Below are 15,900 nucleotides of genomic sequence, written 5' to 3'. Positions count from 1 at the left end.
AAAACAATATTTAGAACATAATTATTATAATTGAGTCAGCTATTCTATAAGTATAGAGTTTACATCATTGGATATGGTTGACTATATGGAAAAACGGATAATGCGGAAATTGTAATTGCAGTAAGCTATTTACTGAGTTTGCCATAATTTGACACTACGGGAAATCGATATTAATGAATTTATAATTGCGGTCAGTTATTTAATATCGCCGATCAATATGCTGACACGGATTGAGTTGTTTATAGTCTTAGACTCCTTATATCTTGATTCCAAATTCTTTACAAGTAATAATTATAACCTTCACTGTCTTTCTGCATAATAATATGCTTTGTTTAGGGAGCAAACATGACGGTTTAATTGTATAAAAAAAATATGCTAATGGGGATATTATTCCCAGCCGTAGCGCCCCTGTTGCTGGGTGGGTATTCATTTGTTTCTGTGTAGTTACACTATTATAACAATCCAGGGGGTTTTTAGGCCGAGGCAATCAATGCTAAGCCAACATGGCTTACCTTCACTCAGGCACAAGTTTGAAGTTCTAATTATAATACAATAGTCTGATTCAAGTTTACATTATTTTAGTTTGTTATTCCACTTTAATAGCACGGTCAATATGCATTTATGTACAGAACTTTAAACATGCTATCAAAGAATTATTAAGATCGTAATATCAGTACCGGAAATTATTTCGAAAAATGCAGAGTGTATATTTTGAATTTCTTAAGAGTTTCAAGCATACTCTCTGATGCATACAATATTGACCCACTATCGACTACTAACATAACTTGTAGAAGCAAAAATGAAGATTTAATAAATGACGTTCATATGAAATGTTCGCTTAATGGTGGTCAACTGACGAAGGCTCCTCTACCACATGATTGAAGCTAATATATAATTTATCTAGGTTATGTATGAATAATATTATATGTTTTTAAAATTAATACGAAATTTGTCGGAATCATAGTAAAAAAAATATGTGTTTATCTTGATTTTAAACTTCGATTTTCGTCTGCGGCGCCAATAGCATAATACCGTGTACACACTGGCAACCTCATTAAATTTCAAGATAATTATGAAAAATTGTTTGACCAAAAAATATTTTAATCGAAATTTAGTGAGGTTGCCAGCAAATTGTTGCCGGTGTGGATACGGCATTATGCCCTAAAGAAGTAACTCCATTTAATTTATATTGCAATACATACAAATTTTACAAAAATATGTAAATATTTTCGAAATATTATCAATTGTTCCAGTTCGTAAAATTATTCATTTCGAGGTCTGAGTCGGATGTAATGACATTGATTATGACTATCGATTCAACTTAAATCCACCTGTGGGAACATTTCCTTCGATTTCTAGATCAATATTCAACATTTTTAACAGACAGTTGAACGAGAAAAATCACTACGCGAGAACGTGGTATAATCAATATTCACATTGAGATTTAAACGTGTTCTTAAAAGTAGCGATACCGTCTCGTGCAGTTTTAATGCGTTTTTTGTACAAGCATGTACGTTCTGGCTCGATCTACATCATGTGACACTCGAGTGCCTAACGTTTCAAACAATTTTCGCTCAAGTATAATAATCAATATACAAATACATTGTTATAAAAAATATTAAACTATACCCATTAAAAAAATGTAGACCAAGTGGGACTCACCAGTAGGAGCTATCTGCACGTCCATTAATTACTCACACGAATGAAACATAATATTTTTATAATAAAATACTTTACTTTGGCCGCAATAATAAATATTTACCTCTTGAATGGTTAGGGATCTTTCGTTATGAAGAAATAATTTACCCAACGGTATCCTGCGTTCACGTGTAAGATGACAGAAAGTCATAACTCCCTTGCTACTCACTCCTTCCCATACAGCCGCCAATACTCTTCTAATTTATATTTTTTCTAATTATATTTGATAAGGCATACCTAGTTCTGATTTATAAGTAAATATGAATATAATAATGTTTTAGAGGGCTTTATTTTAGTTTTATTTTCTTTAACTGTAATACAATTTGTTTACCAGTGCATGTCTTCAACTAACTTTTAGGCTGAAATTGTTTTGAGTAGTGATGGATGATCTCAAACACATAAATTCATACTTTGTCAATAAAATTATTGGTAGGTATCATTATTATTTTTAATTTATTACTATAATACAGTGTACGGGTATCCAAATACTTTATTGTTTATACGATTAGACGTCGCACACAACATTGCCCAAGCAGCCTCCACCATGTACCACAGCAACGTTATTACATAAATGCAGAGAAGAAGTCAGCCGTTCAGCTATATAAAGTACTACTACTTCACTTTCAGTTATCATTGAGTTCAGCTCAGTCTAGTATCTAGATTGCTTAGTTTAGTACATTAGATTCGCTTGATCTCTTAAAAATGGATATATTTTATTCGGTCGCCCAGTCAAATGAGCGATTAATTTATAACCATACCAGCGTCAATAACTCTCTACGACTTCTCAATATAAATGAGAAATGGACGAATAAAACCACCCCGTACCCATTATATTATTAATGTTTATCAGCTATGTTAATAATTAAAATAATACAATCATTTTTTAATTCATATTAATACTAGATAAATACCTGTGTATTATTCATTAAATAATATTGTTCAAGTTTGCCAAAACCAACGAATTTTAAATAGAATACGAATGGCTATAGAAAAATATATTATTACAATCTCTTTCAATTTATTATTATTCCATTATTTAATGATTGTATGTATTCATTTTAATTTCATTTCTCACTGTATAAGATTAATACAACACTTAAAAACAGTGTAAACTATTTGGTTTTTTTTGTATCAGCCTCATACTTGAAAATAAATATCAGATCAGTTATTTTGAATTCTGTATCTTTCACTGCTATTTACGATTATTTATAAATAAATAAAAAACCCACTCGTATCACTATCTTATTTTCATATCCTTCATCATCATCTTAAGACGATACTTCAGTGAAACGGCAAATAATTTTCAACTATAGGCGCGACGAAATTTTGGACTCGCTGGCAGCCTGAGAGCGAACGTCGAGGTGTCAATACGTCAATTTGTTTCGTGATGTCGACGGGGGTATTAATTTTTAAATCGTGTAAAGATGACTAAAAACGTTACCCATTTACTTTAAAAAGAAAACATGTCAATGAATATATTATTATTGTTACTAATAGAACAAAGTGCCCACCACCACCTGTCATATATACACAGCCGTGGATATGCACAGCCGCTTTCTATGACGCTTTAAACGTGTCTAAAAAAAGTGATTTTAAGTGCTCATTCCGTCCCAAGACGGAGCCGCACGGGACTGACGCTGCAACCATGCACAAATATAACATTAAATGGACGCATGTCGGATTTATATGATAAATTATATTTCGGCTGGCATGCGTCATTTGCACCCGCGACCCACAATCCGCGCATTGCCTAGCCATGATCTTTTTAGACTATGCCTCAACTGAGGTACAGACTTAATCAAGCCAATCCTCAAAGTAGACCCGCCTTCTTTTCATTGATCGTTGTTTTTAGCCTTTATTTACATGGATTTTTAGCAGAGTTAATCGATTCGTAAATCCATTAACTTAGCGTTGGTAAATAATGAATTTATGTACCTGTAAAGCCAGTTGTCTACTTTCCCAGTAATAATTATTGTCCCCACTTATTGCCCTTTGACATTAATTTCACTATGTCACTATAATAATATGGTCATTTTTTCATTATTATGAATGCAGTAAAAATAATATGGGAACCGATCCCATTATTTACGGCCATGGTAAGTAGTCAATTAAATATTTTATTGATGAGTTTGCAAACTTTTGCTATGCAATTCTAGGTGCCATTAGGGTTTGAAATTTTTCGAGAGTAAAGATTTTTCTATCTTCCAATCTTTCGACTTAATCAAAGTCGAGAGTTTTTTCAATCGATATCTCGAGAAACGAAAATTCTTGAAATCTCGGAAAAAAAAATATTATGTAAATTCCTAATCAAAATTGAAATAGTCATATGTACTACATAATATGCAGCATTTTCAGTGATTTTTTTAGTTTGAAACTGGACTTACCTAAAGGAAGGGAGAGTTCTGTTAGATCACTTTTAAATAAATCCACTAAATAAATTTACATACCTACTGATTACTTACTCACTACACTCCTGCAGTATTAGAGCATAGGTGAAACAGAATACTATGCCAATTCCCTCAGTATATTGCCAAGTCTCACACCATATAAGGACATGCAGTGCATATATCACTTTTGTAGCAGAACTTTTAGAGCTGTATCGAAATAGTTTAAAGTTGCACTCTTTCTGGTAGATACCATCCGGAATACATGCTTAACTCGTTTAGTGCTAACAACGCGACTGGCGCGTTTCCATTAGTTGGCCATTAGATAAAATTAAGATGATATTTAAATGTGGTAATTAAAAGTAATTGACTGGTCAGCAGTGAATGTATTAGGACATATGAAGCGCCTCTTCCTGATGACGTCAGTCACTAAAAACTGTCGTATCAGGAACTCGATTGTTTGTATTGCAACCATGCTAGTATACTCTTCAGATTCAGAAACTATTGATTATTGAAACTCAAAAGTCTCCATAATATCATATTATCGGTGTAGATTTATCCAAACACTTCAGAATTGTAATGTTTTCGTAAAATCATTTTTCAAAGTAAAAAAAAGTATTTTCCGTTGCAAACTTTTCATATGTCTTGACAAAATATTATAATTTAAAGTAGCGACTATATCATCTCGTACAGGTTCATGATCTTAAAGTGATTTAGTAATATTATACCCGCGAATATTGATTCACAATCGGGAGAAAACTGTTCGCGCGGTATCATTTCCCATCAAATGGAGACAATTTTCCCGCGCTGTAAACCCGCTTCTTTTTTGGCGGGAAAAACTCACTTATCCTAAACGCGCTGCTCCCGAAGAACGGTAATGGCCAAAGCTATTGTCTTTCACTAGGAGAACCGAAAATATTTACAACACCCTCTGTACAGGCATTTTGCAAACTATGAACGCTCTGTTGAACATTTCAATAACGTGCAGTATTAAATATGTATACATAATGTGAGACAACCTGACAAATATACATATTAGAAAAAAAACAATCCAAAAACACACCAAGAATATCCAAGACCACACATTCACCGCAATCTTAGTAACCAGTCCGCAGTGTTTCCCAACCTTATTTCTGCCAAGCCTCACTTCAACGTTTCAAAAATCTCCATGCTCCCCTATCAAAATTTCATAGTCACCTAACTTATTCTGAAAATAAAATGAATTGCTTAAAATAAAAAATACACATAGGCAATACTATTTTCAATTTAACTTTCGTTCGTAAATTTGTGGGCGTACACCTCACGTTGGGAATCACTGGTCTATAGTAATTAAGTGGTTTTGATGCTATCGATGATGTATCTCCAGAGTTATTCTAATTAGTTAAAATGGCAACACCTATCATAACACTGATATCACTCGAAGTAATGCCATATACAGGCGTTTATCTACAATAATTATTGATAACAATCGGCGCTGTGTCTTAATTGAATTTATTTAAATCGGATATATTAGGAATTAAGTATGACGTATTTAAAAATATGATAAATAAACTAAAATATACTACTTACTCAACGCCATTGATAGCTCGCCGTAAATTTTGAAAACCGATGTTACAATTTTCAATATGTAATTGTCGTACTCTATCTTGCTCTAAAACAGGTCACATATTGTCATGAGCGACCGACTTAAAAAAAAAAACATCATGCCAGACAGTTTACAATGTTTACATCTCGGGGTAATTAACTGTCTGAATATTGTACAGCGTGTTTATAACTTACTTTTATTGGTTTTGGAGTTTTATTATTAACATGTCTTTGCTTTTTCGTACAAGGGGGTTGTTAGTAATTTTAAACAATCACAAAATATAATGACGTGTCCTCACCGGAAATCGAACGCAAAGCTCCCGGATGGAAGGCCAGTGCTTTAAGCACTGCACTACGAGACCCGCATAAGTGATATGTTAGAATAGCCATACTGATGTATTATTTCTCTCTAGAAAATTCCGTCAACGTGGTAATCTTTTTTATAATTTTAAATCAAGTTCAAAAATAACTTGGTTTCCTAAAAAACATCAGGATCTTTCCAAAAAAATTGTTTTAACGTTGGTACTTGTACTTGCTAATAATAGGTATTGTAATAAAATTATTTTATTAGTAAAGGCAAAACATATTATAGTAGATCACTATATTGACCATCCCAGTTATTTATAAGTCACGGTAATTTCTTTGCTAAGCTCTGTCAGCTTGGTCTGATAAAATCCTACACATTATGCTTATATAGGGCATATAAATTGTTAATGTATGGCTCCATATTTCTGTCGAAAGAAAAAGGAAAAAGCTATTCGAATCTGTTTGACATTTAGTTAGGACAATTGGCTGTTGAGACCCGTTTTCCATTAATGATTTCAATGAAGAAATGTCATCGTGAGACTTATTGATATCTTATCTTGCTTGGACCTAAATACCATTAGAAATGTTCAAACTAGTTCAGCACACTCTAGTGAATGCCATTCTTAACTAGGATATTGGGAATTTCTTCCTGAGATATTCTCAGAACAACTTTGAAGGTGTCTTATGTATACACTACGTTGTAGTATATGACATATAATGTATATACATCTAGATTGGTGAAGTTAAAATGTGATTGCACAGAATTTTCAAATTTAATACTCTCCATTAAATATACATACATAAACCCTTACCTACTGTAATCTCAACACAATAATGTACTGAAAAGACACATACTTTTGTCAGTGAAATCTTACGTATAAATTTGATAGTGTGGAGAATTTGTAAGTGGTGGACAAAAATTCGTTTCTTTGTCAGGATATTACAAAAGAGGATCGTCACTTGAACGATTCGGTCGTTTAACAGCTTTACTCCACGGCTTGACTTTCGTTTATATCAGCATTTAGTAACACGCATAGCTTGTGTGAGTAGTAAGCTGTTTCACTACTCGATTTGGTCAATCAATCTAAACATTGTTCTTCCTCACCTGCTCTAACCTTTAACCTGACCAAAATACTTCCTTATAACATGAGTTTATCTACTAGTTTCCATCGTTGCTGCAAGGCATTATCAAAAAAATTAAAAGTTCGGCACAGGTATATTATCTAGCAGAGTGTCTCGAAACGGAGCTAGTATATTTGATAATTTGCATTTATCTCAATATTTACCATCAACAAGGCCTTTTAAATACGTCCAATTTCTCGTGAAATTACTGCCAAAGGTTGGTAAGTCTCCAAATCATGTTTTTTGTTATGATTTTACCGAGGGAGGCTTTGACTGCGACTTTTTGTCATATCGCCTCTTCTCATCTATCTCACCGATAAGGCCGTCACCCCAATTCTGTTAAAGAACTTTACAATTCTGTCAATCTCTTCCGTCCTATCCACCGCCTGGGTAACTTTCAATTCGTTGACATTCCCAAAGATATCCAAAATTCACAGCTGTACTCTGTGTAGTTTATATTTAGGGCAGTGTACTGCTTTATAAATATATACAATGTCTTCCAAAACATCACATTCATCACAGAGCTGCGAGTCGTTTCTTCCAATAAGGACATCAAATCTTTTACCCATTGTGTGTCCTGTTCTTAGCCTTAGTATCAGCTTAAGCTCATTTATCTTCAAAGGAAGATCAACAAACTAGGGCACTAAACGTGGGGATGGTTAAATCTTGTTATGGAGTAATTGCAAAGTTTTAGGTCATGCCCTCTAAAATCAGGCATAATGCTAATTTATTTGTGCTTTACGTACACATTTAATATATCGAATGAATTTAAATTGTTGACCCATACATATTTAGATATAAACACATTATCCGTTCTTAACTCTAAATACATTAATACCTAAAAAGTCTCGCAGGCAGAAATACAATTTTGGAAAACGAAATATCTATTATACATATTACCACTTAGTTGCTATGGTAATGTTGTTTCTCTACCAAATCATTCACAGTGAATTCAAAGATGTTTAAATATTCAAGTTTTTTTTTTTAAATAAACTTGGTTTCAAAATAATAATATTATATTTTTAATATTCTAAAAGCGCTCATGTAGAGTAAACTCTATGAGAGCACGTCTCCAAGGATTGCTCTTTAAAACAAATCGTCCGCCTCTTATTTCTTTTTGCCTCGCAGATTTCGCGCATAATAAAAAAGTTTATTTTTATTATTTCTGTGTAAAATATTTTTTTGGTCCGTACCCAACAAGGTTATGTTTGTCAATTAAAGCAACTCGTCCTTTAGAAGTGTTTAATTTTTAATAAGTTTTCGTTTTAATTTCGAGAAAGAAATGAAATACACTTATTTTCATCATCAAATTAACATTTTTTTTTTGCCTCCGTAAAAAGGTTTTAATTTTCGAAATTAAATGTTTTCATTTATTTTTTTTCATGGCATTAATTTATTCAGTAGTGGAAACTACAAGAGGCTTAATTTTAATAAAGGTATACCCATCTGCAATGTACAGTTTCAACTTAATTACTTACATAAATAAACCAAATTACCGTTCCAGTAATAACTGTCTAAGAAACAAACGAAAAATTTACGCCTTCACGCAAACAACTATTGTGGCTTCAAAAATTCCTAAGATCTAAGATAAACTTACTTACTCAAATAAGCGGTACAGACCATTCAGGTCTATAGTGGCCATCTTCCAATATATATACCTACTTACCATAAGTTCACTCGGTCCAGTGGGTCACATCTCTCTGCGTCCGTCTTGGTGTTGTCAGTGTGAATAACTCTTAAGTAAGCTATCAAATACAATGCGGAAAATAGAAAGTTTTATTTTGTATTTTATATAATTTTCATAAAAGAGTTAAATTGACATAAAATATTAACAATTAGATATTAACAATTAGATAACCCACTCCACGCTAATGTGTTATGCAATAATAATGTCACAGCAAATTTAATGCTACTTTCATTTTTTTTAAATGTTCTATTATAATACGATGATGGGTCAATAATTCCTTAGAAAAAAGCATTAAAACAGTTTTTATTTTTGTATTTTTTTTTTATTTCTCAACATAATCTCCTTGGAGCTCAATACACTTGGTTAGAAGTTTCTCAATTTTTTTTAAACCGTCAGAAAAATAAATTTTCGGAAGGTCCTCAAAATAAGCATTTGTCCGATCGATGACTTTTTCATTTGAAAAAAAACGTTGTCCACTTAGCCATTTTTTTAAGTTTGGGAATAGGAAAAAGTCACTGGGGGCTAAATCTGGCGAATACGGTGGGTGGTCGAACAATTCGAACTTGAATTCTTCAATTTTAGCCATTGATCGTTTCGATTGGTTTTTTAGCTGGTCCAGTAAAGATGCATAATAATCCCCTGTTATTGTTTTTCCTTTTTCCAAATAGTCAACGAAAATAATTTCACGTGCATCCCAAAATACAGTAGCCATAACTTTACCAGCTGATTTTACGGTTTTCGCCTTCTTTGGACATGGTTTGCCTTCGCAATCCACTGCTTTGACTGTTCTTTCGTCTCGGGAGTATAGTGGTGTATTCATGTTTCATCTACAGTCACAAAGCGACGAAAAAATTCATCCGGATTGCGTTGCATGAGCGACAACAGGGCTTTAGAGGCCACCACCCTATTGCGTTTATTGTCGACTGCGAGAAAACGCGGCACCCATCTTGCAGAAATATTTTTCATGCCCAATTTGTCATGTAAAATAGAAATGACGCTACCTTTTGAGATCCCTGTAACCTCAATTATCTCACTCAACTTTAATCTTTGGTCACTTAACACCATTTCGTGGATTTTATTGATCATTTCTGGTGTAGTCACCTCTACAGGATATCCTGAGCGTGGTTCATCCTTTGTTGATGTACGACCACGTTTAAATTCATTTAACCAGTTATAAATAGTTGCAAGTGAAGGAGCAGATATGCCGTGAACTAAATCCAACTCATTTTTTATTTCCTTTGCTGTTAACCCTTTTATATTAAAATGTTTAATAACGGCTCTAAACTCAATTTTCTCCATTTTCCATTTTTCCATTTTCCACAAGCAAATTTTTTTTTAAATGTACGAGAAACACACAACAACCCGACCAATCTGATTGAAACTTCGCAGCATACTGAATCGGTAGTGCCGCTGCATGAAAACAAACCGCTTACAGTACTAGTCGCGCCACCTGTCGGCTTTTCTAAGGACTTATTGACCCACCCTCGTAGTATAAATATTAAGAGGACATAATTTAATTTTAAATTAGAATTTGGCGTATAATGTTACAGTAATTATTCTTTAAAAAAACTAGAGATAATCGACTTTACATCTAACACCCTCGAGTGAATTTACCTTTTACCGCTATATTGCTACAAAATAATAATATATTATTTTTATAAAAGTATTTTTTAACTAAATAACTAGTACGGTAAGTAATTAAATAGTATTACAATATTTATTTAGCTGGGTGACTAAATAATCCTTGAGTTAGAAATTCTGTTGACTTTTCTTTTGGGTTGAGCTTAATTCTCAGAATCAGTCAGTCTTTGGTTTTTGTCTTCAAATATATAGCACATAAATTTATATATAACACATTAGAAATTATAACTATTATTTACCAGATTGGCAATGATATAACTTTAGCAGTATAAAAAATTACTTAATAATAATTATTACTTCCATATAATTACAAACATTAACAATGGTTTGACTTCTTGTAATATTTCCTTGACTAGACCTGAAGACATTTATTAATACCGCTAGATAATAATTATGCTAAATTTTGGGTAACTTGTAATCGAGGTTTTTCGTCTTGAAAGATCTTCCTCAAAATTTTTCAAGATTTTCTTTAAAAATTTCAAAATTGTCATTACTCGAGAAATCTATCAATGAATATTATTATGGATTCTTAAATTGTTAGCAGGAATATATAAATATATTATTGAGACTATGAAACAGCGTTGCTAACAAAAAGAAACAAAAGTCTTGTGATTGTAGGGATTTTGTTGTGTTGAAAACATTCGACGAAATACCTTTTGTCGACTTGTCTTGGGGTTTTTTTTAAATTCACAAAATTTTATCATGTAATACTTTAACTAGAACGTTCAATTCTCAAGAAATCAATAAACCAATTTAAAGAATCAAAAAAGGTTGAGAAACTACAGTTCTTAACTTTATTGTCTTTGTCTCCACCCCAATCATAAATGACGAAAATTACCTTTTCATGTTTTTGGTCATCCACCAGGTTTTCGAACCACAAGTGACGATTGGTCTTATTGGTGTTTTGTACAACATATGAGTTCTTTTCAAGTTTAGTGTCGGTTCAATACTTTGTACAATGCTACTCTTAAAGGCAATAGAGAACAGCAGTGCCTTTGTTCCACTGTGATCACCGCAAGTGAAATATATCACACCGGGATTAATGAGTTGGTATTACCTTGATTACCATAATATACGATTACCTAGAATATTACAATTAACTATGAATATGAAATAAAGATGCTAGTACCTACACAAAACTCTTGACCCTCTCAAAAAAGCTGTTGTGCTGGCACTTTTCTCGGGGTCAACTTATACTTCTTATGAAAAACCAAGGACATGGTTATTAATAATTTAAAAAAAAATTCTCTGACAGTATTTAAATTTCGACCAATGATCAATGTTGTCCGCGTATGCTAATATTTGACGCGAAAAATGACATTCTACTATTGTGTTGTTTTATCATCATTGACGTCATGGTTTTACGTATATACAGAATAAAACTTATATTTAAAACAAATCAATATGGTTACAAAGCTAAATTTTTTTCCAAGTTATGAAAAACATTTTCAGAAATTACATGCGTACATCAAATATACAACTTTTAAAAATTTTGGTATTTATAAAATTATTTTCTATAATGCGTAATTAACGATTGTTTTCTGTTTTTCACCAGGCCGCCCGGAACCAAAACTTACATGGTTCGTGAACGATAAGGCTTCCACGAACGAAGGAGTGCGTACGGAGAGCCACGTGATGGTGAACAGACTGGAGGTGCCACACCTCACACGTGACCATCTAAACTCCACGTACAAGTGCCAAGCCAGCAATACGAAGCTTATCAACCCCCAGGAGAAGACGGCCCGACTCGAGATGAACTGTGAGTTTAATGATTTTATTATATTTCTAAAGATTGTCTATCGATAAGTTTGTATTTTATATCACTATGTTACAATTGCCGTAGTGTGTACATAATTCTCAAATCTAAATCTTTGTGATGTGAGTTTGCATTAAAGGACTAGATGAAAATGTTAACGTTCTTTTTTTCAATATAGTTTAATCTAAATTAACATCTATCTACTAATATTATTAATTGAGTTAGCATTTACTTGGTAGAATTCCATTTTACAAGAAATGAAAATATAATTAATATTACATTCTACAGGTTTTTTTAAAAAGGTTTGTCGATAGCTATTTCGGTTGTAACACCATTATCAAGACTATTCAGATAGGCCGTTTGCCTTTGCTTAAATACTATACGTGTATAGATAGAGACAGAATACATTTTCTTATTCGTTCCAGCAATATTATGAATTTTTACATTATTATTAATTGTAATATTATTAATACTTTGAAAACCCTAAGTGGGTTTTTTAAAATGGATATCGAAATTTTCAAAATTTATCAAAATTACAGTGTTCGATGGTTATTTATTGACATTATTAATCAATTAAAATATTATAAGTATAATTGTCTTAATCGTGTGTTTAGATTATATTTAATAGTGGCGACGAATACATTACCAAATTTTCATTAATTATGTGATTACTTTTGGATAATTCGCGATTAATTTCCAACTGTTCAAGTAAATTTAATTTTAGACCTTTATTACATATATGCAAACATTGTGGCGTTTCATTGTTACTGATGCTATGCGAGTTTGATATCAAATGTTTAGCAAACTGAGAATCTGTTTTACCATTCCTAAAAGACCGGAGGTGCTCTTCAAAACGAGTTTTTATTGACCTGCCAGATTGACCAATGTAGCATAGACCACATGTGCCACATGTTATTTTATAAACTCCGCTTTTCTCCAGTTTGTTGATTTTATCTTTACTATTTTTTAAGTTTAATCCTAGATTATTATTAGCTTTGAATGCTACGTTAACGCTATGTTTAATTTATTGATAAATTTTGTCTGAAATAATGCCGTGATAACCAATGGACTTGTAATCTTTAAAGATTCAAATCGTTATTACAAGTCCATTGGTTATCACGGCATTATTTCAGACAAAATTTATCAAGAAATTAAACATAGCGTTAACGTAGCATTCAAAGCTAATAATAATCTAGGATTAAACTTAAAAAATAGTAAAGATAAAATCAACAAACTGGAGAAAAGCGGAGTTTATAAAATAACATGTGGCACATGTGGTCTATGCTACATTGGTCAATCTGGCAGGTCAATAAAAACTCGTTTTGAAGAGCACCTCCGGTCTTTTAGGAATGGTAAAACAGATTTTCAGTTTGCTAAACATTTGATATCAAACTCGCATAGCATCAGTAACAATGAAACGCCACAATGTTTGCATATATGTAATAAAGGTCTAAAATTAAATTTACTTGAACAGTTGGAAATTAATCGCGAATTATCCAAAAGTAATCACATAATTATTGAAAATTTGGCAATGTATTTGTCGCCACTATTAAATATAATCTAAACACACGATTAAGACAATTATACTAATAATATTTTAATTGATTAATAATGTCAATAAATAACCATCGAACACTGTAATTTTGATAAATTTTGAAAATTTCGATATCCATTTTAAAAAACCCACTTAGGGTTTTCAAAGTATTAATAATATTACAATTAATAATAATGTAAAAATTCATAATATTGCTGGAACGAATAAGAAAATGTATTCTGTCTCTATCTATACACGTATAGTATTTAAGCAAAGGCAAACGGCCTATCTGAATAGTCTTGATAATGGTGTTACAACCGAAATAGCTATCGACAAACCTTTTTGAAAAAAACCTGTAGAATTTAATATTAATTATATTTTCATTTCTTGTTATCTACTAATAATAAATCAGAAAGAGATAATATAGCAACCAGCATGGTTTTCATATATAAGTTATAATATAGTAAAGTCACGTCAATAACGTCGACAGTTACAAATACCTGGCGGTATACATCACAGGAAATGGCATTTTAGAGAGAGAGCTGTCTATCTAAATGGGAATGGCTGGTATAATATTCAACTCGGTGCGGAGTGTCTGGACCACACAATTAGGCCCGTTTCAGACGGGACACCGGTGTCGCGCTCGATATAATATAGGAGGCCTTTGTATTCGAATAAAAAGGCCTTTGTATTATTTTTATGAACGCCCCAGAGCTAATGAGTCAATGCGTGTCCGGTACACTTTTCCGTTGTTCCCTATATTCGGATACAAAGGCCTCCTATATTATATCGAGTGCGACATCTGTGTCTCGTCTGAAACGGGTCTTATATTCGGTCAAAATCAAATGCCGCCTATTCGACGCTTGCGTTCTGGCGATTTTGCTTTACGGTAGCGAATCATGGCACCTTATGAAGGCCCAAAGCAACCCTATACTACCGTCAGCCTTCAAGATTTAGGCCTTCGGGATTTCGGTCTTCGAGATTTCGACCCAAATCGAAGTAGACGAAACCAATTCCAAACTAATATTAGAATAATTGACTAAATACATAATATCTGTACCTCAGAGGCAGACGGATGTAAATCCAAATACCCAATTGTTCAGGAGAGCCAAAAAACAATATTTATTTTAAACGAATACTCATAACTTCTAAGAAAATATACATAGAATGATTATTATTTTTCTTATTCTAATTCAATTAAAGTACTTCTGGAATATGTAAGAAAGGAATAAATATAATATTAGGGTGGGTCAATAATTCCTTAGAAAAAAGCATTAAAACAGTTTTTATTTTTGTATTTTTTTTTTATTTCTCAACATAATCTCCTTGGAGCTCAATACACTTGGTTAGACGTTTCTCAATTTTTTTTAAACCGTCAGAAAAATAAGTTTTCGGAAGGTCCTCAAAATAAGCATTTGTCCGATCGATGACTTCTTCATTTGAAAAAAAACGTTGTCCACTTAGCCATTTTTTTAAGTTTGGGAAAAGGAAAAAGTCACTGGGGGCTAAATCTGGCGAATACGGTGGATGGTCGACCAATTCGAACTTCAATTCTTCAATTTTAGCCATTGATCGTAAACATGTGTCAACACGGGCATTGTCCTGATGAAAGAGGATTTTTTTCCTGTTTAAATGAGGCCGTTTTTCTTCAATTTTGTTTTTTAGCTGGTCCAATAAAGATGCATAATAATCCCCTGTTATTGTTTTTCCTTTTTCCAAATTGTCAACGAAAATAATTTCACGTGCATCCCAAAATACAGTAGCCATAACCTTACCAGCTGATTTTACGGTTTTCGCCTTCTTTGGACATGGTTTGCCTTCGCAATCCACTGCTTTGACTGTTCTTTCGTCTCGGGAGTATAGTGGTGTATCCATGTTTCATCTACAGTCACAAAGCGACGAAAAAATTCATCCGGATTGCGTTGCATGAGCGACAACAGGGCTTTAGAGACCACCACCCTCTTGCGTTTATTGTCGACTGTGAGCAAACGCGGCACCCATCTTGCAGAAATATTTTTCATGCCTAATTTGTCATGTAAAATAGAAATGACGCTACCTTTTGAGATCCCTGTAACCTCAATTATCTCACTCAACTTTAATCTTCGGTCACTTAACACCATATCGTGGATTTTATTGATCATTTCTGGTGTAGTCACCTCTACAGGACGTCCTGAGCGTGGTTCATCCT

General features: G+C 32.9%; 1 protein-coding gene across 1 annotated transcript in view; it reads left to right on the top strand.

The window, feature by feature from the left end:
• LOC147071446 (B-cell receptor CD22-like) overlaps positions 1-15,900 on the top strand; it is a 939,709-nt gene that overhangs the window by 288,481 nt on the left and 635,328 nt on the right. Inside the window, exon 6 of the mRNA XM_085948586.1 lies at positions 11,978-12,181. Within this exon, the coding sequence (XP_085804712.1) occupies positions 11,978-12,181 (204 nt within the window). The remainder of the gene's footprint in view (positions 1-11,977; positions 12,182-15,900) is intronic.

This window comes from Rhyacophila brunnea, unplaced genomic scaffold (genome assembly GCF_057557595.1).
Source record: "Rhyacophila brunnea isolate RB1 unplaced genomic scaffold, BYU_Rbru_1.0 scaffold_20, whole genome shotgun sequence".
Lineage (NCBI taxonomy): Eukaryota > Metazoa > Arthropoda > Insecta > Trichoptera > Rhyacophilidae > Rhyacophila > Rhyacophila brunnea.
This window is presented reverse-complemented; position numbering and strand designations above follow the sequence as displayed.